Source organism: Cherax quadricarinatus, chromosome 43 (assembly GCF_038502225.1).
Source record: "Cherax quadricarinatus isolate ZL_2023a chromosome 43, ASM3850222v1, whole genome shotgun sequence".
Lineage (NCBI taxonomy): Eukaryota > Metazoa > Arthropoda > Malacostraca > Decapoda > Parastacidae > Cherax > Cherax quadricarinatus.
Window position 1 is genome coordinate 33021867 of NC_091334.1, and position 25727 is coordinate 33047593.

The following is a 25727-nucleotide window of genomic DNA, read 5'->3' on the forward strand; positions in this document are numbered from 1 at the left end:
AACATAACCAAACATAAGCACAGCTTCCAAGAGGAAGACTGTACATTTCAGCCTCCAATTGTAGCACTCCCTGCATAAACATAACCTTTGAGAAGGATACCTCTTGCAATACTCTTTCTCCATTATACCTGGGTACACTACTACAATGAGGACAAATATTAAAATATAATGATTCTAATCAGAATTTACTGCTGATACTGAGAAACACACAGTAACAATCAATAGTGTAGACGAGATTCGATGCAATTCTATTTTACGACCAATACCAGTGAATACCTCACTAGGGTTAACCAATGTCATGCTAATTTCCAAAAATATGTGCATTTCATTCTGTTTTATGGTCCAAGTCGGGGTGAAACTTTGTCGTAAGCTTCTTTCTCCTATCTTTGGGTTATTTATGCACTGTTGCTGTTGTAGATTCGCTGGTCCATTTGCTGGCCCGGGTCTTTTCCGGGTGGTGAACCGGCCTTGGCTCCCAGTCACAGGAGTGTCTTGAAGAGCATGCCAGCTGCTCAGCAGCTGGTGATGTGAGGGCAGCTGATGAAGCTGCACAGCAGCAGGCAGTGTCAGGAAGGGATGAGAAAGCATTTTGTTCCTCTGTCTAGTAACACTAAGATAGAAGGCAATCTTGTCTTGAAAAGGATGATATTCTCAAACTTACTAGCTCACACATGGACTAAGTAGAAGATTCTTCAAGACTAGTAGACAACACTCAATGTTGGACGAGCTCAACTCTCGGCCAATGGGAGAGTGGGACCTGCACGCTTCCACAAGCAGCCAGTTGCATAAACACATACTATGTTTATGAAAGGAGTGCTTCTGTTGTCTGAAGAGGATCTCAGTTTAAGGGAACCTACAGGACACCTTCCCAGAACCTGACTCCCATAATCATGAGGACCTCCAGGAGCCAAGCTCCCATTAACCCTTTCACTCTCCAGACCCCTGAAATTAATATGGCCCTCAGTGTCCACTAAGAAAAAATCATCCTGAAATGGCAGAGAATCTTTTTCCGAAGGTTATGACACCAAAAGTATGAAGTCTGATGGAAAAATTATGGAATTAAGCCAATGCAAAATTAGCAGTATTGGCACAACCTATGAATCTGCAATTTCATCATCCGAGTCCTATTTTAAACCAATTCTATTGTTCCATTCAGTCATATTCTTAGCTATTTCACTAGCAGGCCTTCCTCTCTATCAACTGCCCATTCAACTATGCTATGAAGAGCACAGAAATCAGTATTGTGGTCAATTTTACACAAAATGAAAAATAATACCAATTTAAAAATGGAGTCCAAAATAATCAATGACAACATTCCTAACACTAAAACATTACCCCTGTTCATTAATCATGGCCTCAGGCCTTTCCTACATATTACACTTGATTTCCATTTTGAATTCATAATCACACAAAAATAGAAGAATTACTCTATTTCTCAGATAATAAAATATAACCAGGAGTGATTAGTTCCAATAATTCAAACAGACTTATTAAAAATGCACAAAACGGACTGGGAGGTGGGGGTGGCGTCCTCAGGAAAACCGGCAAAAATTTATTTCTTCTACTTTGAGTTCTATTTTAAGCTTCAAATGATAACAAAAAACAACCAATAAAACTATAAAAACCACCCTAAAAAACACCACAATATCATTTTAAACCATACATATTTTCAGAGTTTTCCTTTTCCCATCATGCACAGTACAGGAGTTTTTTTTATACTGTGCACACTCAAAACACAGACTTATTCTCTCATATCTAGACCAATATTTACCACTCACAGCTTATCTGAGCGAGCCGAGCTCATGACAGAACTACACGAGGAACTTTGGCCTCAACGACTTGGTTCGTGGTAGCCAATGAAAGGGCTAGTTACCGGAAATGGCTCAAGTCCCCTGACCTGTTCTCCCTGGAATGTAGGCAAGAAAAGTACATAATAATTTACACCTGGAAAATCCTAGAGGGACTGGTCCCAAATCTGCACTCAGAAATTGCTCCCTATGAAAGCAAGACTCAGCAGACAGAGCAACTTACCCCAATGAAAAGCAGGGGTGCCATGAGTACACTGAGAAAATAAAATAAGTGTCCAGGGCATAAGACTGTTCAACAGCCTCCCACCAGGCGTAAGGAAAATTACCAATAGACCCATGGCTGTCTTCAAGAGGAAACTAGACAGATACCTAAAGTCAGTGCCCAATCAGCCAGGCTGTGGTTTGAATGTTGAATTACTTGCAGCTAGCAATAACAGCCTGGTAGTTCAAACAATAATCCACTAGGAAGCCTCATCAAGGACGAAGCCATAAGGGCTTGACCCCAAGAACAACCTTCAGATATCAAGCTGAATGGTCTTGAGCCACAGTGCTGACAAAATTAGCTATTCAAATTCACATGATTCTACAAAAGCTTGACGGGGTGTCACAGTACAAGCAAGGTAGCATTCACGGAGTTAAAATAAAAATCGATTAGTTAGCAAAGCGGTGCCACAATAAAAAGTGATTAGCCAGACTTGAGCACCGTCAGAATCCCCACATGCTGTTTTTTTTTTTTTTTTTTTTTTACATTGTCCAGTAAGCGTTGTGGCCCACGAGACCCACACCCCACACCATACACAATGTACATATGCCACCCACTGTATACAACACAATACCCACACTAACAGTGTCAACAGAACACTTTACAAAACTTACACACACACACAAATCCAAATATTTCACATTACCACTGTCCATACACATTTACAGACACTGTTAGATAAATGGACAGGGACGCAACTAACTTGCTATTTTACTGTGGCAATATTTCGCTCTCCAGGAGCTTTGTCAAGCCAATATGGCTATAATGTCAAATTAGTTGCATCTGTGTTCATTTACCTAACATTTTGAGGGTAATTGTACCATTATCACATTCCTAGAACTGCTGCAGTTTGTGGAGCTCCATACACAATAGTGTTTTACACTAAAAAAAAAAAAAAACAAATGTCTCCCCGCTTTATTGGGCACCTTTTGGTGTGTGCACAGATATAACATCTTTTCTGAGCCTGTACAGTACTAGGAAGTGATCACTAAACTTCAAACAAGAGAGTATTTGGTGAGGAGTATGGTGGTGCAGGTGTTATGACCTAGTGTGAGACCTGGCATTTTTCTGATGACAGAAACAAAAGTGGGTACATGGTCTTTTGCCAGTCCTGATTTGGCTTGTATATTATGTAGGGAGCATTGCACTCTGTCCATAAGAGTGAAGAGAAGTTTAATGTACCATTTGCAACTCTTGCAGACAATTAGCAAACACTATCTGCATGTCACACTTTTCTGCCAAAAGCATACTGGCGGTGTAATCCATAACAGCAGCTTGTCTCGGAATGAGTTCATATCTGTGTGTATCCACCTTTCCTGCATTTTTCATTTTGGGGTGATGAATCGCTGTCAACAATGTTATGTTTGTCATGCCACTGAAATATCATTATGTCACTGCCATGAAGCACCTGTACCAATGTCTGCATTGAACCTGGACATGTGTGTGTGTTTCCACACTGTACTACACATGTCTGTCATGGTTACATTGAATAAGGGGTTTGTGGACCAGCTATCCATGTACAATAGTTCCACCATATCCACGGGGCATACATTCCAAGGCTTAACGTGGATACCTGAAACCGCGGATAGTAGCGAACCCTATATGCAAGTTTTTTTTTTGTTTATGTACATTCCTATGATGTCGTTTTTTGTTTATACAGTGGTACCTCGGGATACGAACAGCTCAAAACTCGAACAATTACGTAAGTGTATTTATGGAAGTGCTTTTGTAACTATTTTTGGGAGTCCGAAACAGATTAATCTAATTTACATTATTCCTCACGGTAACAAATTTGTTTGGTATCGGCACTTGAACAGCCTTCTGGAATGAATTAAGTTCATATCCCAAGGGATCACTGTATAGATGCCTATGAAGTTTAATTGATAAATTTTGCACAATAAGTCAAGTATTAGAACTGATGGGAAGCACCTCAGGGCTTTTCTTAGGCTTCAAAGAACATCCCTCACTGTTTTTGCACCTTGGGTCCATTATTAAGCAAAATTAAGGGTTATTTACGAGCCACAGTAAATGACTGAAACCACAGAAACCGAATCCGAAGATACGGAGGCTCTACTGTATAATTTATGCCCTTTAACAAAATATGGTTCCATCATAGTTCTCACCACATCACCTAAGATACCCAGTAACTTCCTGGTATCTTTCAATGTTTTGCTTCCTGTATACACAATCAGATCCAATACCAGGCTGGTTTCACAATCACACTACACAAACACCTGATACCAAAGAGTTTCCTCATCCCAGGTATATACTGCTTGAAAGAGTTGACCTTTGAACATTATCACATAGTCATCAATGACAGGGTTCCTAAAGGGATCATTTTGTAATACAGGTTGGCCATCACTAATCCGGTACTAATTTCATCTAGCACAATTTCAAAATTCTGGGGTCGCCACACAAACCTGCTGCTACTGTTTGGTGGCGCTACCTGCTGCATATGTCATTTCAATTTCTTTTTTCTTCATTTACTGTTATAACCTGCTTACTTTTAGCCCTAGCCATGGCTCCAACAAACAAAAGAAATGCTTTTTGTTGTGTAAATCACATACACTGTACATTGCCCATAGAAGATAAGGTGGCTTTGAAGCCACTGTGTTGCCATGAGCTCAGTTCACTCAGATAAGCTGTGACTGGCAAATTTGGCCCTAACGAGATAATAGGTCTCTGTGGTAAGTGTACACTAAATAAAAAAAATCCTGCAGCACAGCGCATAATGAGAAACAAAGGTGACTGTGATTTTGGCGTAAAACACCAACTTTGTGTATATTGGTATGGTTTATATGGTTGTATATTGGTATGGTTCGTATGGTTGTATATTCGTATGGTTTATATGGTTGTATATCATTTTTTTTTTTAGCTGATTTAATAGAATGGAAGATATATTACAGAAACAGATATAATTTTGATTGGTTTCATGCCAGAAAGTACCTTAAAATTGAGCTCAAAGTAGCAGAAATGTTCAATTTTTACCGATGTTCAAGAGTAAACAAATGATGTCACCGTCCAATACATGTCCAATTAGCCGGTCTAATATGCAGTCACGAATGGGTTGACATTATTTGTACAATTATTACAATAATGCATAACAGTAAATCTTCTATTTTTTGTGTAAATAAAAATTCAAAATGGAAAGCAAGTGCAATACAGTAGGGCCCCACCTATACGGCAGGTTAGGTTCCAGGCTACTGCCAGAAAGCAGACATCGTTGGAAAGCAGAACGCCATACTTTTCCACTTATAAATGCATATAAATGCCAGGTAACAAGTTTACACTAACATACATGTATTATGTTAGCAATAGAACTAGGCATTAAAAACAATAAAAAGTAAAATACACACACAGTACACCCATTACTTACCGTAAAATATTTGTAGTCTTAACCCCTTGACTGTCGCAGCCCCCAATCCTGAAGCGTCTCCTGGTGTCGTAAAATTTAAAAAAAAAAAAAAAATCTCATGAAATAACAGAATCTTTTCCCGATTGTAATGACACCAAAAACACGAAATTTGATGGAAAACTGACAGGATTATGCTCTCGCGGAGTTAGCGACCTTGGCGATATTTACAAATAGGCGATTTCGCCCACTTTGAGCCCTATTTTTGGCTAATTCCATTGTTCCAGTTGACCAAACTCAACTATTTTTTTAGAAATCCATTTTTTCTATCGATTGAGTAAAAGAAAATGCCCATTTACCGATTTCATAGGTACGCATAAATTCCCCTAATTTCTAATTATCTAAAATGGCAGATAGTTGTATAGGATTTAAGCTCCTACCAGGAAGGATTACCTTCTTTTAGAAATGCCAACATGAGGATGTTTAGGACTTCAAGACAGAGCCTCCCCACTTATGGAACAATTAACAATTTGCAATTCTGCCAATTTCACGAAAATTAAAAAAATATGACAATTTCAAAATAAGGTCCAGAATGAACAATGCAGACATTCCTGGCTCTAAAATAACATTTTCTTTGTTTATCAGTCACGTCTTCAAGCCCCTCTGATATTACTCTTGCTTTCTATTTTGAATTTTTATTCAAACAAAAAATAGATTTACTGTTATGCAGACTATTGCAATACTGTAATAATTGTATAAATAACATCAACCCATTCATGACTGCATATTAGAATGGCTAGTTGGACATTTATTGGACAATGACATCATTTGTTTACTTTTGAACATCGGCAAAAATCGAACATTTCCCCTACTTTGAGCTCCATTTCCAGGTTCTTTTTATAGTAAAATCAATCAAAATCACCTCTATTTCTATAATATGTTTTCCATTCTATCAAATGAGATGAAGAAAACGAGAATACAACAATAAATACTACACAAAAATAGACCACAAAGTGGGCAGTTTAATTAAAAAAAAAAAAAAAAAACGGTCAGTTTTTTTTTTTTCTCATTATGCACTGCATGCTCCAGGATTTTTTTTATATGGTGCACACTGACCACACAGACCCATTCTCTCATATGTGGGCCTACGAGCTTTCTCTTGCTTGATTTGAAGCCGCTAGAATTCATGAGTATATATACGTCAAACACGGTACCTCGTAAGATGTATATATATGACCTCTACAGACAAAGGGTTAATGTAGGGTGAGAGGCGAGTTTAATTTGTAGGAAGTTAGGTCTGGGAGGTATGGTAGCCAGCCAGGTCAGCCCACCCCACCCACACATAATATACTACATTTAATTAACCCTTAACCCTTTGACTGTCGCGGGCAACTTTCTGAAACTGTCATTCTGCCGCAAAATTTTTGAGAAAAAAAAAAATATTTCTTATGAAATGATAGAGAATTTTTTCCTGATGGTAAAGACACCAAAAGTTCGAAATTTGGTCGAAAAGCCACGGAATTACGCTCCCGCGAAGTTAGCAGTCTCAGCAACATACATGCATCAGCGATTTCGCCGACTTTGAGCCCTGTTTTTAGCCAATTCAGTTGTTCCAGTTGACCAAACTCGACTATTTCTTTAGAACTCCAGTTTATCTATCAGTTGAGTACAAGAAACCGCCCATTTACCGATTTAAACTACCCAATAAAGTTGTCAGAAATTGGCAATTTAGCCAATTTCACGCAAATCAAAGAAGATGCCAATTTCAAAATAGGGTCCAGAATAAACAAGGTAGACATTCTTGGCACTAAAATACCATATCTTCTGTTCATTAGTCACATCTCTAGGCCCCCCTTATATTGCTATTGCTTTCTATTTTGATTTTTTATTCATGCAAAAAAATGCAAAATTTACTGGTATGCAGACTACTGCATTATTTTATAAATGGTATAAATAATATCAGTGCACTAGTGAAAGAATATTAGACTCCCCAGTTGACGAGTATTGGATGTGTGGTGTGATTTGCTTACTCCTGAGCATTGGTAAAAATCGAACATTTCCGCTACTTTGAGCTCATTTTCAAGGTAGTTTTCATCGTGAATGTAATGAAAATCTTCTCTATTTCTGTAATAGGTTTTCCATTATCACCTAAGATCATGAAAACGAGAATACAACGATAAATACTATATGAAAATACACCTCAAAGTCGGTGTTTTAATAATAAAAAAAAAAACCCAGTCAGTTTCTTTCTCTCATTACGCACTGTGTGCTGCAGGATTTTTTTTTATGTGGTGCACACTGACCACACAGACCCATTCTCTCACATGTGGGCCTACCAGCTTTCTCCTGCTTGATTTGAAGCCGCTAGAATTTATGAGTATATATACGTCAGAAACAGTGGCGCGTAAGACGTATTTATACGGCGTAAACAGTCAAAGGGTTAAACTGTCCAAACACAGATCTACGTTCACGTGTGTAGCGCTCTGACCTTGATTTTCCCCATTTGAAAGCATGTATAAAAAACGTAGATCTACGTTCAGAGCCCCCAGCACGTGGACGCAGATCTACGTTTGGACAGTTTAAGGGTTAAAGCTCCTCAGTGATAAAACACATACATGTACAGTACATTCATTAACCCCTTGACTGTCGCAACCCCAAATCCTGAGGCGTCTCCTGGCATCGCAAAATTTAAAAAAAAAAAAAATCTTATGAAATGATAAGAGAATCGTTTCCCGATTGTAATGACGAAATTTGATGGAAAACTCATGGAATTACGCTCTCTCGAAGTTAGCGACCTCGGCGATATTTACAAATTGGCAATTTTGCCCACTTTGAGCCCCATTTTCAGCTAATTCCATTGTTCCAGTTGACCAAACTCATAGCTATTTCTTTAGAACTCCATTTGTTCTATCGATTGAGTACAAGAAACTGCTCATTTACCGATTTCAACTACCCAATAACGTGATCGAAAATTTGCAATTTGGCCAATTTCACGCAAATTAAAAAATATGCCACTTTCAAAATAGGGTCTAGAATGAACAATGCAGACATTTCTGGCTCTAAAATGACATTTTCTTTGTTCATCAGTAACGTCTCCAGGCCCCTCTGATATTACTCTTGCTTTCTATTTTGAATTTTTATTCAAACAAAAATTGGAAGATTTACTGTTATGCAGACTACTGCAATATTGTAATAATTGTATAAATAATGTCAACCCATTCATGATTGCGTATTACAATGGCCAGTTGGACATTTACTGGACAATGACATCATTTATTTACTTTTGAACATCGGCAAAAATCAAACATTACCCCTACTTTGAGCTCCACTCCAAGGTTCTTTTCATTGTAAAACGAATCAAAATCACTGCTATTTCTATATGTTTTCCATTCTATCAAACGAGACCAAGATAATGAGAATACAACCATAAATACTATATGAAAATACATCACAAAGTCGGTGTTTTAATCCGAAAACACCAGTTTTTTTTTCTTCTCATTATGCACTGCGTGCTGCAGGATTTTTTTTATATGGTGCACACTGACCACACAGACCCATTCTTTCACATGTGGGCCTACCAGGTTTCTCTTGCTTGATTTGAAGCCGCTAGAATTTTTTAGTATATATACGTCAAACACGGCGGCCCCTAAGACGTATATATACGACTGAAACAGTCAAAGGGTTAATTCCCTTAAAATATTTGCAGTCTTAATGTAGGGTGAGAGGCGAGTTTTATTTGTAGAACTCAGGTTTGGGAAGTATGGTATCCAGCCAGGGAAGCCCTCCCCACCCCACCTCACCCACACGTAATGTAAACAAACCAGACAAACATGTCTGGTTTTCGTCATTTTACATTGTGTACAAGTTGTCTCCACGTTGATACAGTAGAATAAATAAAGAGAAACAATCCCATTCTCATGTAACATTATTTTAAGAAGAAATGATGCCCTGAGTGAAGGCATACTTAGGTACATGTACACAAGTAAAATTATCAGTTATAGCAATAATGTAGGTATGTAGTCCGCCTGGGCTACATACCTATACACTTACCTACATAGCTACATGATACTTAGTGCGGCCCAGAGCCATATTATTACCATCGACATACCATGTTCACCGAGTTTAATTGTTTCTAACTACCTTCAGATGCCTTCAAACAAAGGGAGAAGTAATGAATAATTCATGCCAAAAATTGCAAACAAAAGTGTTATATATTAAGGGGAGTGACGTAATGTTTTCCCTCCACCCGGCTACACCACCTCCATAGTACATAAATAATGTTTATATGCTATGTAATGTTTCTTATATAATTTTGAAGAAAATATCAGATGGATTAATGAAAATGTCTATATTAACATAAAATAAAACATTTAATGTGCCCATGAGTGATTATTATTACATAATAGAGAGATGCTCTTACGGAAAACGTCAACAAACCGGGTGGTATGCAAGGTATTTGAAAGATCACTTGCCATATAGAAAGCTTCCATCATAATTCGAGATCGCTGTATTAGCGGAACGCCGAAAAGCGGGGCCCTACTGTATAAGTGCTCTGGAGATGTGACTAATGAACAGAGAAAATGTTATTTTAGTGCCAGGAATGTCTGCAGTGTTTATTCTGGACCCTATTTTGAAATTTGTATGAAATTGGCCAAATTACCAATTTCTGACCATTTTATTAAGTAGCTGAAATAGGTAAATGGGCAGTTTCTTGTATACTCAATTGACAGAACAGAAGGAATACTAGCTTAATATCTACGAGTTAGGTAGACTGGAACAATGGAATGGGCCAAAAATAGGGCGTAAAGTGGGTGAAATTGCCGATGCGTAAATATCACCATTGGGTTAAGTGTATTCTAATCTAACCACTCTGTAATCTGGCAAAATCACAAATATGGCACCCTACAGGTCCCAATGATGCTGGATTAGTGATGGTCAACCTGTACTGAAGAAATAAAGTTTGCTTGTTGTGGTGGTTGTGCTAGTGGTGGGGGTGGTGGGCACCACCATGGGTAATTAGGGTGTGCAATGTGGGTTTTGGTTCCTAGGCTGGGCTGGCTCTGGTGCCATGCACCCCTTTGTGCCACCACCTGCTGCTGACAGGTGCCAGCACAGGCCCCCAGCCTATTACCCATGCCAATCAATGCACCATCATCCTATCATTGTCGCCAGTGTTGGGTCCCGGGATGTACTATGTCCACTGTACATATTAACATTTCACAGGCGAATAATCATCTTCACTCATTGGCTCAGTCATCAGCTGCTAGGAAATCAAAATCCACATCACTAACTCTCACATCTGTGCCCAAGCCACTGGTGAATATGAGCTCTCTTATGGGGCAATGAATGCATTCTGGACAAACCAACCCCACATGTGGATGGTTGTGGGCTCCTGTGGTTTTCAGTGACATTTCTGGTATCCAGATCATCACTTCTGGTCACTAAGTGTTTGAAACCAAAGAACTCATCCTCGGGTACATAATCCTTGCTGTGGATTTGTCAAGGGGGAATTTTAAAGCCCTTTGAATTCTCCTGGGAGTAAGCCCTTTGCATCTGTATGGTGTGATGAACAATGTGTACTCAAGATGGCATTCCCAGAATGCACTGCAGCAGCCCTGATTTTACATATAATATGTACACCATTCATATCTAGACCCACCAAGTCTCTCATGCCAAATCTGAAGCTGCTAGAATTTATGCTTAGATTTACAAAAGCGACCCTGGAATCAATAAGAAATAGTGAAAGGGTTAAAGAAGGGTGAGGATGTTACAGTTTGGAGAGTCATCTCAAGTGTGAAGTTGGCAGACTCCTGGTTAGTGTGACTGAATGGGAGTGTGGATGTTTTTTTTTTTTCTGGGTCACCCTACTTTGGTGGGAGACAGCTTTGGTGTTAAAAATAGCACAGAAATGTTTACCTGAACAGTAATAATACTGGATGGCTTGTGAACAGTGGGAGATGCCGTAGAGACGGGAGTTAAGCGATTACAGAGGCCAGCAGCTCTGGTGAAAGTTAGAGTAGCTGGAGGCTCCAGGGAACTGCAAGTAGATGCAGGAAACAATGTTCTTCTAGCTGATGACTGACCCACTGGTGACTGGAATCTTTCAGATATTGTTGACAGTGGTGAAAGCTGAAGATCTGAAAAGCATGAATAAGCATTATTATTATTATCATTTTAATTTTCATTGCTAAAAATAACACACTGGCTATCTCACAAAGGTAGGGTGACCAGAAAAAGAAACTGTTTCACCATCATTCAATAACTTATCAGAAGAATGCCAACACCAGAGTTCAAATGACTCAACTGCAACATTCTCATTCCCCTCTCCTCCTCCAGTGTTGGCACTGTACTTCCCACCTCCAGGACTAAAGTCCAGCTAGCTGGTTTTTCTGAATCCCTTCATAAATGTTACCTTTTGCACACTCCAACACTGTCAAATCATAAAAATTACTTTTTTTCCACTCATTATCTAACATGCTCATACAAACTTCTTCGATGCTCAATATTTTTTTTTTTTGTTTTTTTTTTTTTTTTAACAAGTTGGCTGTCTCCCACCGAGGCAGGGTGACCCAAAAAGAAAGAAAATCCCCAAAAAGAAAATACTTTCATCATCATTCAACACTTTCACCTCACTCACATAATCATTGTTTTTGCAGAGGTGCCCAGAATACAACAGTTTAGAACCATATACCTATAAAGATACACAACATATCCCTCCAAACTGCCAATATCCCGAACCCCTCCTTTAAAGTGCAGGCATTGCACTTGCCCATTTCCAGGACTCAAGTCCGGCTATATAAAAATAACAGGTTTCCCTGAATCTCTTCACTAAATAGTACCCTGCTCACACTCCAACAGCTCGTCAGGTCCCAAATACCATTCGTCTCCATTAACTCCTATTGAACACGCTGACGCACGCTTCCTGGAAGTCCAAGCCCCATGCCCACAAAACCTCATTTCCCCCTTCCTTCCAACCTTTTTGAGGACACCTACCCTGCTTTCCTTCCCCTACTGATTTATATGCTCTCCATATTCTACTTTGATCCATTCTCTCTAAATGACCAAACAACCTCAACAACCCCTCTTCAACCCTCTGACTAATACTTTTATTAACTCCACACTTTCTTCTAATTTCCACTCTGAATTTTCTGCATAATATTTACACCACACATTGCCCTTAGACAGGACATCTCCACTGCCTCCAACTGCCTCCTCGCTGCAGCATTTACAACCCAAGCTTCACACCCATATAAGAGTGTTGGTACTACAAGACTTTCATACATTCCCTTCTTTACCTCCAAAGATAACTTTTTTTTTGTCTCCACATACCTCAATGCACCACTTGCCTTTTTTCCCCTCATCAATTCTATAATTAACCTAATCCTTCATAAATCCATCCGCTGACACGTCAACTCTCAAATATCTGAAAACATTCACTTCTTCCATACTACTCCTCCCCAATTTGATATCCAATTTTTCTTTATCTAAATCATTTGATACCCTCATCATTTTACTCTTTTCTATGTTCACTTTCAACTTTCTACCTTTACACACACTTCCAAACTCGTCCACTAACCTTTGCAATTTTTCTTTAGAATCTCCCATAAGCACAGTATCATCAGCAAAAAGTAACTGTCAATTCCCATTTTCTATTTCATTCCCCATAATTTAATCCCACCCCTCTCATGAACACCCAAGCATTTGCTTCTTTTACAACCCAATCTATAAATATATTAAACAACCATGGTGACATTATACATCCCTGTCTAAGACCTACTTTTACTGGGAAGTAATCTCCCTCTCTTCTACACACCCTAACCTGAGCCTCACTATCCTCATAAAAACTCTTTACAGCATTTAGTAATTTACCACCTATTCCACATACTTTCAACATCTGCCACATTGCTCCCCTATCCACTATCATATGCCTTTTCTAAATCCATAAATGCAATAAAAACTTCCCTACTTTTATCTATATACTGTTCACATATATGCTTCATTATAAACACTTAATCTACACATCCCCTACCCACTCTAAAACCTCCTTGCTCATCCACAATCCTACATTCAGTCTTACCTCTAATTCTTTCAATAATAACCCTACTGAACACTTTCTGGTATACTCGGTAACCTTATTCCTCTATAATTCTTACGAACTCTTTTGTCCCCCTTCCCTTTATATAAAGGGACTATACATGCTCTCTGCCAATCCCTTGGTACCTTCCCCTCTTTCATATTATTTATTATCACACTGGCCGATTCCCACCAAGGCAGGGTGGCCCGAAAAAGAAAAACTTTCACCATCATTCACTCCATCACTGTCTTGCCAGAAGGGTGCTTTACACTACAGTTTTTAAACTGCAACATTAACACCCCTCCTTCAGAGTGCAGGCACTGTACTTCCCATCTCCAGGACTCAAGTCCGGCCTGCCGGTTTCCCTGAATCCCTTCATAAATGTTACTTTGCTCACACTCCAACAGCACGTCAAGTATTAAAAACCATTTGTCTCCATTCACTCCTATCATACATTTATTAAACAAATATACCAACCACTCCAACACTATCCCCCCCTGCTTTCAACATTTCTGTCATGATCCTGCCAGTTCCAGTTGCTTTACCCCCTTTCATTCTATGTAATGCCTCACGCACCTCCCCCATACCCACATCCTGCTCTTCTTCATTCCTAAAAGATGGTATACCTTCCTGGCCAGTGCATGAAATTACCGCCTCCCTTTCTTCGTCGACATTTAAAAGTTCCTCAAAATATTCTTGCCATCTACCCAATACCTCCCTCTCCCCATCTACTAACTCCCCTACTGTTTTTAACTGACAAATCCACTCGTTCTCTAGGCTTTCTTAACTTGTTAAACTCACACCAAAATTTTTCATTATTTTCATTAAAATTTCTTGACAGTGCCTCTCCCACTATCTGCTCTCCTTTTGCACTCTCTAACTACTCTCTTCACCTTTCTTTTACTCTCCATATACTCTACTCTTCTTATAACACTTCTGCTATGTAAAAACCTCTCATAAGCTACCTTTTTCTCTTTTATCACACCCTTTACTTCATCATTCCACCTATCATTCCTCTTTCCTCCTGCACCCACCCTCCTATAGCCACAAACTTCTGCCCCACATTCTAGTACTGCATTTTTAAAGCTATCCAACCCTCTTCACCCCCCCCCCCCACTACTCATAGCTGCATCAGCCCACGTTTCTGCCAATAGTTGCTTATATCTCACCTGAACTTCCTCCTCCCTCTTACTTGTTGCTATTTTCCTCTTTTCCCATTTACCTCTTACTCTAAGTGTACCTACAACTAAGTATTGATCCGATATATCAGTTGCCCCTCTATAAACTGGTACATCCTGGAACCTACCCATCAACCTTCTATCCACCAATACATGATCTAACAAACTACTTTCATTACGTGCTATATCATACCTTGTATATTTATTTATCCTCTTTTTCATAAAATATTTAATACTTATTACCAAACCTCTTTCTACACATAGCTCAATTAAAGGCTCCCCATTTTCATTTACCCCTGGGACCCCAAATTTACGTACTACTTCTTCCACAATATTTTTACCCACTTCAGCATTGAAATCCTCAACCACCATTACTCTCACACTTGGTTCAAAACTCCCCATGCAGTCACTCAGCATTTCCCAAGATCTCTCTCTTCCCTCTACACTTCTCTCTTCTCCAGGTGCATATACGCTTACTATAACCCACTTTTCACATCCGACCTTTATTTTACTCCACAATCCTTGAATTAATACATTTATAGTCCCTCTTTTCATGCCATAGCTTACCCTTCAACATCATTGCTACTCCTTTTTTAGCTCTAACTATTTGAAACCCCTGACCTAATCCCATTTATTCCTCTCCACTGAAACTCTCCCACCCCCTTCAGCTTTGTTTCACTTAAAGCCAGGACATCCAGCTTCTTCTCATTCGTAACATCCACAATCATCTCTATCATCATTTGCACAATATCCACGCACGTTCAGACTTCCCGCTTTGACAATTTTCTCCTTATTTTTTAATTATTATTACAGGAAAAGGGGTTACTAGCCCATTGTTCCCGGCATTTTAGTTGACATTTACAACACGCATGACTTACGGAGGAAAGATTCTTATTCCACTTCCCCATGGATATGAAAGGAAAAATAATAAGACCAAGAGGTATTAAGATAAAAATCAAAGAAAACTCAGAGGAGTGTGTATAAATAAACGTGTACATGTATGTGTAGTGTGACCTAAGTGTAAGTAGAAGTAGCAAGACATGCCTGTAATCATGCATATTTATGAGAGACAAAAGACACCAGCAATCCTACCATCATGTAAAACAATTACAGGCTTTTGTTTTATACTCACTTGGCAGGACGGTAGTACCTCCCTGGGTGGTTGCTGTCTCCCAACTTACTACCCTGAATCCCTTCACTAAATATAACCCTGCTCACACTCCAACAGCTCATTACGTCCCAAATACCATTTGTCTCCATTAACTCCTAACACGCTCACGTATGTTTACTGGAAGGTCAAGCCCCTCGCCCACAAAACCTCCTTTACCCCCTCCCTACAACCTTTTCGAGGATGACCCCTACCCCGCCTTCCTTCCCCTACAGATTTATACACTCTCCACGTCATTCTACTTTGATCCATTCTCTCTAAATGACCAAACCACCTCAACAACCCCTCTCAGCCCTCTGACTAATACTTTTATTAACTCCACACCTTCTCCTAATTTCCACACTCCAAATTCTCTGCATAATATTTACACCACACACTGTCCTTAGACAGGACATCTCGACCGCCTCCTCGCTGCAGCATTTACAATCCAAGCCTCACACCCATATAAGTGTTGGTACCACTATACTGTGTAGATCAAGTGTTTACATTGAAGCATATATGTGAACAGTATTTAGATAAAGGTAGGGAAGTTTTTATTGCATTTATGGATTTAGAAAAGGCATATGATAGAGTGGATAGAGGAGCAATGTGGCAGATGTTGCAAGTATATGGAATAGGTGGTAAGTTACTAAATGCTGTAAAGAGCTTTTATGAGGATAGTGAGGCTCAGGTTAGGGTATGTAGAAGAGAGGGAGAATACTTCCCGGTAAAAGTAGGTCTTAGACAGGGATGTGTAATGTCACCATGGTTGTTTAATATATTTATAGATGGGGTTGTAAAAGAAGTAAATGCTAGGGTGTTCGGGAGAGGGGTGGGATTAAATTATGGGGAATCAAATTCTAAATGGGAATTGACACAGTTACTTTTTGCTGATGATACTGTGCTTATGGGAGATTCTAAAGAAAAATTGCAAAGGTTAGTAGATGAGTTTGAGAATGTGTGTAAAGGTAGAAAGTAGAAAGTGAACATAGAAAAGACTAAGGTGATGAGGGTATCAAATGATTTAGATAAAGAAAAATTGGATATCAAATTGGGGAGGAGTATGGAAGAAGTGAATGTTTTCAGATACTTGGAAGTTGAAGTGTCGGCGGATGGATTTATGAAGGATGAGGTTAATCATAGAATTGATGAGGGAAAAAAGGTGAGTGGTGCGTTGAGGTATATGTGCAGTCAAAAAACGTTATCTATGGAGGCAAAGAAGGGAATGTATGAAAGTATAGTAGTACCAACACTCTTATATGGATGTGAAGCTTGGGTGGCAAATGCAGCAGGGAGGAGACGGTTGGAGGCAGTGGAGATGTCCTGTCTAAGGGCAATGTGTGGTGTAAATATTATGCAGAAAATTCGGAGTGTGGAAATTAGGAGAAGGTGTGGAGTTAATAAAAGCATTAGTCAGAGGGCAGAAGAGGGGTTGTTGAGGTGGCTTGGTCATTTAGAGAGAATGGATCAAAGTAGAATGACATGGAAAGCATATAAATCTATAGGGGAAGGAAAGAGGGGTAGGGGTCGTCCTCGAAAGGGTTGGAAAGAGGGGGTAAAGGAGGTTTTGTGGGCGAGGGGCTTGGACTTCCAGCAAGCGTGCATGAGCGTGTTAGATAGGAGTGAATGGAGACGAATGATACTTGGGACCTGATGATCTGTTGGAGTGTGAGCAGGGTAATATTTAGTGAAGGGATTCAGGGAAACTGGTTATTTTCATATAGTTGGACTTGAGTCCTGGAAATGGGAAGTACAATGCCTGCACTGTAAAAGAGGGGTTTGGGATATTGGCAGTTTGGAGGGATGTTGTGTATCTTTATACGTACAGTATATGCTTCTAAGCTGTTGTATTCTGAGCACCTCTGCAAAAGCAGTGATAATGTGTGAGTGTGGTGAAAGTGTTGAATGATGAAAGTATTTTCTTTTTGGGGATTTTCTTTCTTTTTTTGGATCACCCTGCCTCGGTGGGAGACGACCGACTTGTTTGGGGAAAAAAAAAAAAACACTATACTTACATGAATTCCCTTGTTTGCCTCCATAGATAATGTTTTTTTTGTCTCCACACATTCCTCAATGCACCACTCACCTTTTTTCCTTCATCAATTCTATGGTTAACCTCATCCTTCATACATCCATCCGCTGACATGTCAACTCCCAAATATCTGAAAACATTCACTTCTTCCATGCTCCTCTCCAATGTGATATCCAATTTTTTTTTATTAACACATCGGCCAATTCCCACCAAGGCAGGGTGGCCAGAAAAAAGGAACTTTCATCATTCACTCCATCACTGTCTTGCCAGAAGGGTGCTTTACACCACAGTTATAAAACTGCAACATTAACACCCCTCCTTCAGAGTGCAGGCACTGTACTTCCCATCTCCAGGACTCAAGTCCGGCCTGCCGGTTTCCCTGAATCCCTTCATAGATGTTACTTAGCTCACACTCCAACAGCATATCAAGTATTAAAAACCATTTGTCTCCATTCACTCTTATCAAATACGCTCATGCACACTTGCTGTAAGTCCAAGCTCCTTGAACACAACCTCCAGTACTCCCTCCAGCTTCCTAGGCCAACCCCTACCCCACCTTCCCTCCACTACAGATTTATACACTCTCGAAGTCATTCTGTTATGTTCCATTCTCTCTACATGTCTGAACCACCTCAACACCCTCTCCTCAGCCCTCTGGATAATAGCTTCGATAATCCCACACCTCCAAATTTCCAAACTACGAATTCTCTGCATTATATTCACACCACACATTGCCCTCAGGCATGACACCTCCCTGGTATAACTATACTTTCATACATTCCCCTTTTTGCTTCCAGACAAAGTTCTTTGTCACCACAGACTCCTAAGTGCACCACTCACCCTTTTCCCCTCATCAATTCTGTGATTCATCTCATCCTTCACTGACCCATCTGCTGACATGTCCACTCGTAAATATATGAATACATTCACCTACTCCATACTCTCTCCCTCCAATCTGATACCCAGTCTTTCGTCATCTTTTCGTTATCCTCATAACCTGACTCTTTTCTATATTCACTTTTAATTTTCTTCTTTTACATACCCCACCAAATTCATCCACCAACCTCTGCAACTTCTCTTCAGAATCTCCCAAAAGCACCGTGTCATCAGCAAAGAGCAACTATGACAACTCCCACTGTTTTGATTCTTTATCTTTTAACTCCACACCTCTTGCCAAGACCCTCGCATTCACTTCTCTTACAACCCCATCTATAAATATATTGAACAACAATGGTGACATCACGCATCCTTGTCCAAGGTCTACTTTTACTGGGAAATAATCTCCCTCTCTCCTACATACTCTAACTTGAGCCTCACTATCCTCGTAAAAACTTTTCACTGCTATCAGTAACCTACCTCCTATACCATACACCTGCAACATCTGCCACATTGTCCTCCTATCCACCCTGTAACATGCCTTTTTTAAATCCATAAATGCCATAAAAACCTCTTTACCCTTATCTAAATACTGTTCACCTATATGCTTCACTGTAAACACTTGGTCTACACACCCCCTATCTTTCCTAAAGCCTCCTTGTTCATCTGCTATCCTACTCTGTCTTCCTCTTAATTCTTTCAATAATAACTACCATACACTTTACCAGGTATACTCAACAGACGTATTACCCTATAATTTTTGCTTTCTCTTTTATCCCCTTTGCCTTTATACAAAGGAATTATGTATGCTCTCTGCCAATCCCTAGGATCCTTACCCTCCAAAATTTTTTCTTATTTTCATCAAAATTTCTTGGTTGTGCCTCTCCCACTATCATCTGCTCTCCTTTTACATTCTCACCACTCTCTTCACCTTTCTTTTACTCTCCATATACTCTGCTCTTCTTATAACACTTCTGTTCAAGATGTTAGCACTTAAAACCTCCCTTTCCCTCTAAGCCTCTCTGGGACAACCGACAACCCTCCTTCCTTCTACCCCAGATTCATATGCTCTCCTAGTTATGCTATTTTGCTACATTCCATGTCTAAACCACTTCAACAATCCATCCTCTGCCCTATGTATAATACTTTTGGCAGCTCTGCATCTCTGAATATGAAAACTTCAAATTTCACACAATACACCGCCAAAGAAAAATCTCCACTGCCTCCAGCCTCCTCACTGCAAACATTTAAAACCCATACCTTACAGCCAGACAAGAATGTTGGTACTACTATACTCAGGTATATTTTTTTTTTTTTGTCTGTGGATAATGTTTGTCTACAACCCCCCCCCCCCAATTTTATGAGTCGCCTTTCAAAAGAATCGATTATCAACAAGTCCACTCCCAAATATCTAAACACATTTACTTCTTCCATATTCCCTCCCTCCAATTCAACATTCAGTCTTTCACTGACTAAATTTTTTTGTTACACTCACCATTACCCTGCTCTTTCCTATGTTTACTTCCGATTTTCTTCCTTTACATACCCTCCCAAATTTAACCATCACATCTCCCAAAACTATACAACTACCATCATTAGTCTACCAACCTTTGCAGGATATCTTCAATATCTCTCAGAAGCACATCAGAAAAAAAAAAAAAAAAAAAAAAAAAAAAAAAAAAGGCAACCGTGACAAATTTCACTTGGTATTTGATTCTTTACCTTTTCATAGCACGCTTCTCCAAAATACCCTAGTGTTCAATTCTCTTACAATCACATCTATAAATATGATGAATGAGGTGACATCTTGCATCCCTAAGGCCTGCTTTTACAGGAAAAAAAAAAAAAACATATCCTGAGCCTCACTATCCACACTAACTCATTACTGCTTTTAACCCTTTCATGGTCAGTGCTGTAGTATCACAGTTTTGAGCTTAGCATAGTGCTGGAGTTCAGCTCACTCCCATCAGCTGAGAGTGGTAAATTTTGGCCTAGATATGTGTGGAGTGTGCGCACCACAAAAAAATCCTGCCCCCCACACAGTTCATGACGAGGAAAAAGCAAAACTTACCATGTATGGTTTAACCCTTTGAGGGTCCAGACCCCCAAATCTGAAACTTGCCCACAGGGTTATAAAAAAAAAAAAAAAAAAAAAAAAAAAATCTTATGAAATGGTGGAGAATCTTTTTCTGAAGGTAATAAAACAAAAATATGAAATTTGATAGAAAATTTACGAAATTACATTAACGTGAATTTGGCTGTGTGTGATATTTATGCATCAGCGATTTTGCCCACTTTGGGTCATATTTTAGGCCAATTACATTGTTCCAGTCGACCAAATTCTTAGCTATTTTGCTAATATGTCTTCTATTTTAGTGACTGAGCACAAGAAACTGCCCAATCAACTATTTCAACTACCCAATAGTCATCAGAAATTGGTAATTGTCTAATTTTTCACAAATTTCAAAATATTCCAACTTCAAAATGGGGTCCAGAGTAAACAATGCAGGCATTCCTGGCACTAAAATAACATTTCCTTTGTTCATTAGTTATGTTCCCAGGCTTTACACATGAATTCCATTTCGATTTGTTATTCACAAAGAATTTTTAGTTATATAAAAAAAAAAAAAAAAAAAAATTTTACTGTTGTGCAATACTGTAATAATTAAATAAATAATATCAGTGCCTTCATGAATGGATATAAGACCCACCAGTTGACATGAACTGGAAATTTGATGTGACATGTTTACTCGAATACATTGTATTGGCAAAAATTGAGTATTTCCCCAATTTTGAGCTCAATTTCAAACTATTTCCAGTTCTAAATCATCTCAATTTCTGTAACATACCTTCCTTATGGAAATCACGAATACATCCATAAAAAAAAATCCCGCAACCATGTTTTTGGTTTAACCCCTTCAGGGTCCAAGGCCAAAATCTGAAGTGGTGCCCAAGTGTCCAAGAATTTTCCAAAAAAAAAAAAAAATGTTACTTTTTCTTATGAAATGGTAGAGAATCTTTTTGTGAAGGTAATAAAACAAAAAGTACGAAATTTGATGGATAATTGACGAAATTATGCTCTCGCGAATTTTGATGTGTCAGCGATATTTATGAATCTGCGATTTTGCCGACTTTGACTTCCATTTTAGGCCATTTACATCATTCCAGTCGACCAAATTCTTAGCTATTTTACTAGTATTACAGTGGACCCCCGCATACCGATGGCACCACATAGCGATTAATCCGCATACCGCTTGCTTTAATCGCAAAAATTTTGCCTCGCATACCGCTTAAAAACCCGCTCACCGATTTTCGTCCGAGACTCGTCCAATGTGCGCCCTCAGCCAGCCTCACATGTGCCGCCCGTGCCATTGTTCACCAGCCAGCCTCAGCAGTAACATTCAAGCATACAATCAGAATATTTCGTATTATTACAGTGTTTTCGGTGCTGTTTCTGGAAAATAAGTGACCATGGGCCCCAAGAAAGCTTCTAGTGCCAACCCTACACCAATAAGGGTGAGAATTCCAATAGAAATGAAGAAAGATCATTGATAAGTATGAAAGTGGAGTGCGCATCGCCGACCTGGTCAGATTGTACAAGAAACCCCAATCAACCATCGCTACTATTGTGGGCACCAGAAAGGCAATCAAGGAAGCTGTTCTTGCCAAAGGTTTAACTGTGTTTTCGAAACAAAGATCGCAAGTGATGGAAGATGTTGAGAGACTCTTATTGGTGTGGATAAATGAAAAACAGCTAGCAGGAGATAGCATCTCTCAAGCGATCATAAGCGAAAAGGCTAGGAAGTTGCATCAGGATTTAATTAAAAAAATGCCTGCAACTAGTGCTGATGTGAGTGAATTTAAGGCCAGTAAAGGTTGGTTTGAGAGATTTAAGAAGCATAGTGGCATACATAGTGTGATAAGGCATGGTGAGGCTGCCAGTTCGGACCACAAAACGGCTGAAAAATATGTGCATGAATTCAAGGAGTACATAGAGACTGAAGGACTGAAACCTGAACAAGTGTTTAATTGTGATGAAACAGGCCTGTTTTGGAAGAAAATGCCAAGCAGGACCTACATTACTGAGGAGGAAAAGGCACTCCCAGGACATAAGCCTATGAAAGACAGGCTTACTTTGTTGATGTGTTCCAATGCTAGTGGTGATTGCAAAGTTAAGCCTTTATTAGTGTATCACTCAAACTCCCAGAGCGTTCAGGCAAAAGAATGTCCTCAAGGAGAATTTGTGTGTGCTGTGGAGGGCAAACAGTAAGGCATGGGTCACTAGGGACTTTTTCTATAACTGGTTACACCATGCATTTGCCCCCAATGTGAAAGATTACCTAACTGAAAAGAAATTAGAACTTAAGTGCCTCCTGGTGTTAGACAATGCCCCTGGTCATCCTACAGACGTGGCAGAGCGACTTTATGGGGACATGAGCTTCATTAAGGTGAAGTTTTTGCCTCCTAATACCACTCCTCTCCTGCAGCCCATGGACCAACAGGTTATTGCAAACTTCAAAAAACTGTACACAAAAGCTCTGTTTGAAAGGTGCTTTGTAGTGACCTCAGAAACTCAACTGACTAAGAGAGTTTTGGAGAGATCACTTTAATATCCTCAATTGTGTAAACCTTATAGGTAAGGCTTGGGAGGGAGTGACTAAGAAGACCTTGAACTCTGCTTGGAAGAAACTGTGGCCAGAATGTGTAGACAAAAGGGATTTTGAAGGGTTTGAGGCTAACCCTGAGAGGATTATGCCAGTTGAGGAATCCATTGTGGCATTGGGAAAGTCCTTGGGGTTGGAGGTTAGTGGGGAGGATGTGGAAGAGTTGGTGGAGGAGGACAATGAAGAACTAACCACTGATGAGCTGATAGATCAACTTCAAGAGCAAGAGGCCAGACCTGAGAAAACTGGTTCAGAGGAGGGGAGAGAGAAATTGAAGAAGTTGTCTACTACAAAGATTAAGGAAATGTGTGCAAAGTGGCTTGAAGTGCAAACCTTTTTTGATGAAAATCACCCTCACAGCAAGCCGTGCTGGTGATTATTACACTGACAATGTTGTGAAACACTTTAGGGAAGTCATAAAGGAACGAGAGGTACAGGCCACTATGGACAGATATGTTGTGCGAAAGAAGTCCAGTGACTCTGAAGCTGGTCCTAGTGGCATTAAAAGAAGAAGGGATGTAACCCCAGAAAAGGACTCGACACCTCAAGTCTTAATGGAAGGGGATTCCCCTTCTAAACACTAACACTCTCTCTCCCCTCCTCCCATCCCATCAATCATCACCAGATCTTCAATAAAAGTAAGTGTCATGTAATTGTGCATGCCTTTTTCAGTTTGTGTGTACTAAAATTAACATTTCATGTGGTAAAAAAATTGTTTTTTTCATACTTTTGGGTGTCTTGCACGGATTAATTTTATTTCCATTATTTCTTATGGGGAAAATTCATTCACATACCGATTATTTCGCATAACAATTACCCCTCTTGCACGGATTAAAATCGGTATGCGGGGGTCCACTGTACTTCTATTCTATCGACTGAGCACAAGAAATCGCCAAGTCAACTGTTTCAACTACAAAAAGCGATCGGAAATTGGTAATTTGGCCAATTTAACACAAAGTTCAAAATATTCCAATTTCAAAATAGCGTCCAGAATAAACAATGTAGGCATTCCTTGCACTAAACTAACATTTCCTCGGTTCATTAGTTATGTTTTGAGGCTTTATAAATAAATCCCATTTTGATTTTTTATTCACATAATGAATTTTTATTCACACCAAAAAATAGAAGATTTACTAATATGCAATACAGTGGACCCCCGCATACCGTTGGCCTTACATAATGTTAAATCCGCATACCGCTACATTTTATCGCTAAGATTTTGCCTCGCATACCGCTAAAAAACCCGCTCAACACTGTTCGTCCGAGACGCGTCTATGTGAGGCCTGAGCCACGCTCACATGTTCCACCGGTGGCATTGTTTACCAGCCAGCCTCCGCGGTAACATCCAAGCATACAATCGGAACATTTCGTATTATTACAGTGTTTTTGGTGATTTTATCTGCAAAATAAGTGACCATGGGCCCCAAGAAAGCTTCTAGTGCCAACCCTGCAGCAATAAGGGTGAGAATTACTATAGAGATGAAGAAAAAGATCATTGATAAGTATGAAAGTTGAGTGCGTGTCTCCGAGCTGGCCAGGTTGTATAATAAACCCCAATCAACCATCGCTACTATTGGTGGTACAGCTGCTGCTGCTGCTGTAGTACCGTCTGCATACAGTGGACCCTCGGCTAACGATATTACATAATCCGTTCCTTAGAGCTCATCATTAGACGAAATTATCATTAGCTGAATTAATTTTCCCCATGAGAAATAACGGAAATCCAATTAATCCTTTCTGGACAGCCAAAAGTATTCAAAAAAAAATTTTCATAAAATATACATTTCCCTACAAAGAAAACAATGAGACATGCACAATAACTATATAAATAAATGTTAAAATGACACTTACCTTTACTGAAGATTATTGATGAGTGATGAGACACTTTCTTGAACACACTGGGATTTTCAGAGTGATACATGAGTAAAGGCTTCACTTTGCGATCCCCACTAGCATTACAACAGAACATGAGAGTTAGTCTGTCTTTCATAGGCTTGTGCCCTGGGAGTGCCTTTTCCTCCTGAGTAATATAGGTCCTGTTTAGCATTTTCTTCCAGAACAGGCCTGTTTCATCACAACTGAACACTTGTTGGGGTTGGAATTCTTCAGCTCCGCCATGTCTTATCACGCTGTGTATGCCACTACGATTCTTAAATCTCTCAAACCAACCTTCGCTGGCCTTAAATTCACCAATATGAGCACTAGTTCCAGGCATTTTTTCCTGTTCACCTGGGTGTTAGTCGACTGGTGTGGGTCGCATCCTGGGGGACAAGATTATGGACCCCAATGGAAATGAGTTACAGTCCTCGATAACTCACTGACTTTCTTGGGTTA

General features: G+C 39.6%; 1 protein-coding gene across 2 annotated transcripts in view; it reads right to left on the bottom strand.

Moving 5' to 3' along the window:
- Positions 1–25727, bottom strand: part of Rbf (Retinoblastoma-family protein) — a 319473-nt gene that overhangs the window by 88936 nt on the left and 204810 nt on the right. For both annotated transcript variants that reach the window (XM_053784060.2, XM_070093847.1), the window contains one exon: positions 11339–11559. In XM_053784060.2, coding sequence (XP_053640035.2) covers positions 11339–11559 — 221 coding nt within the window. The remainder of the gene's footprint in view (positions 1–11338; positions 11560–25727) is intronic.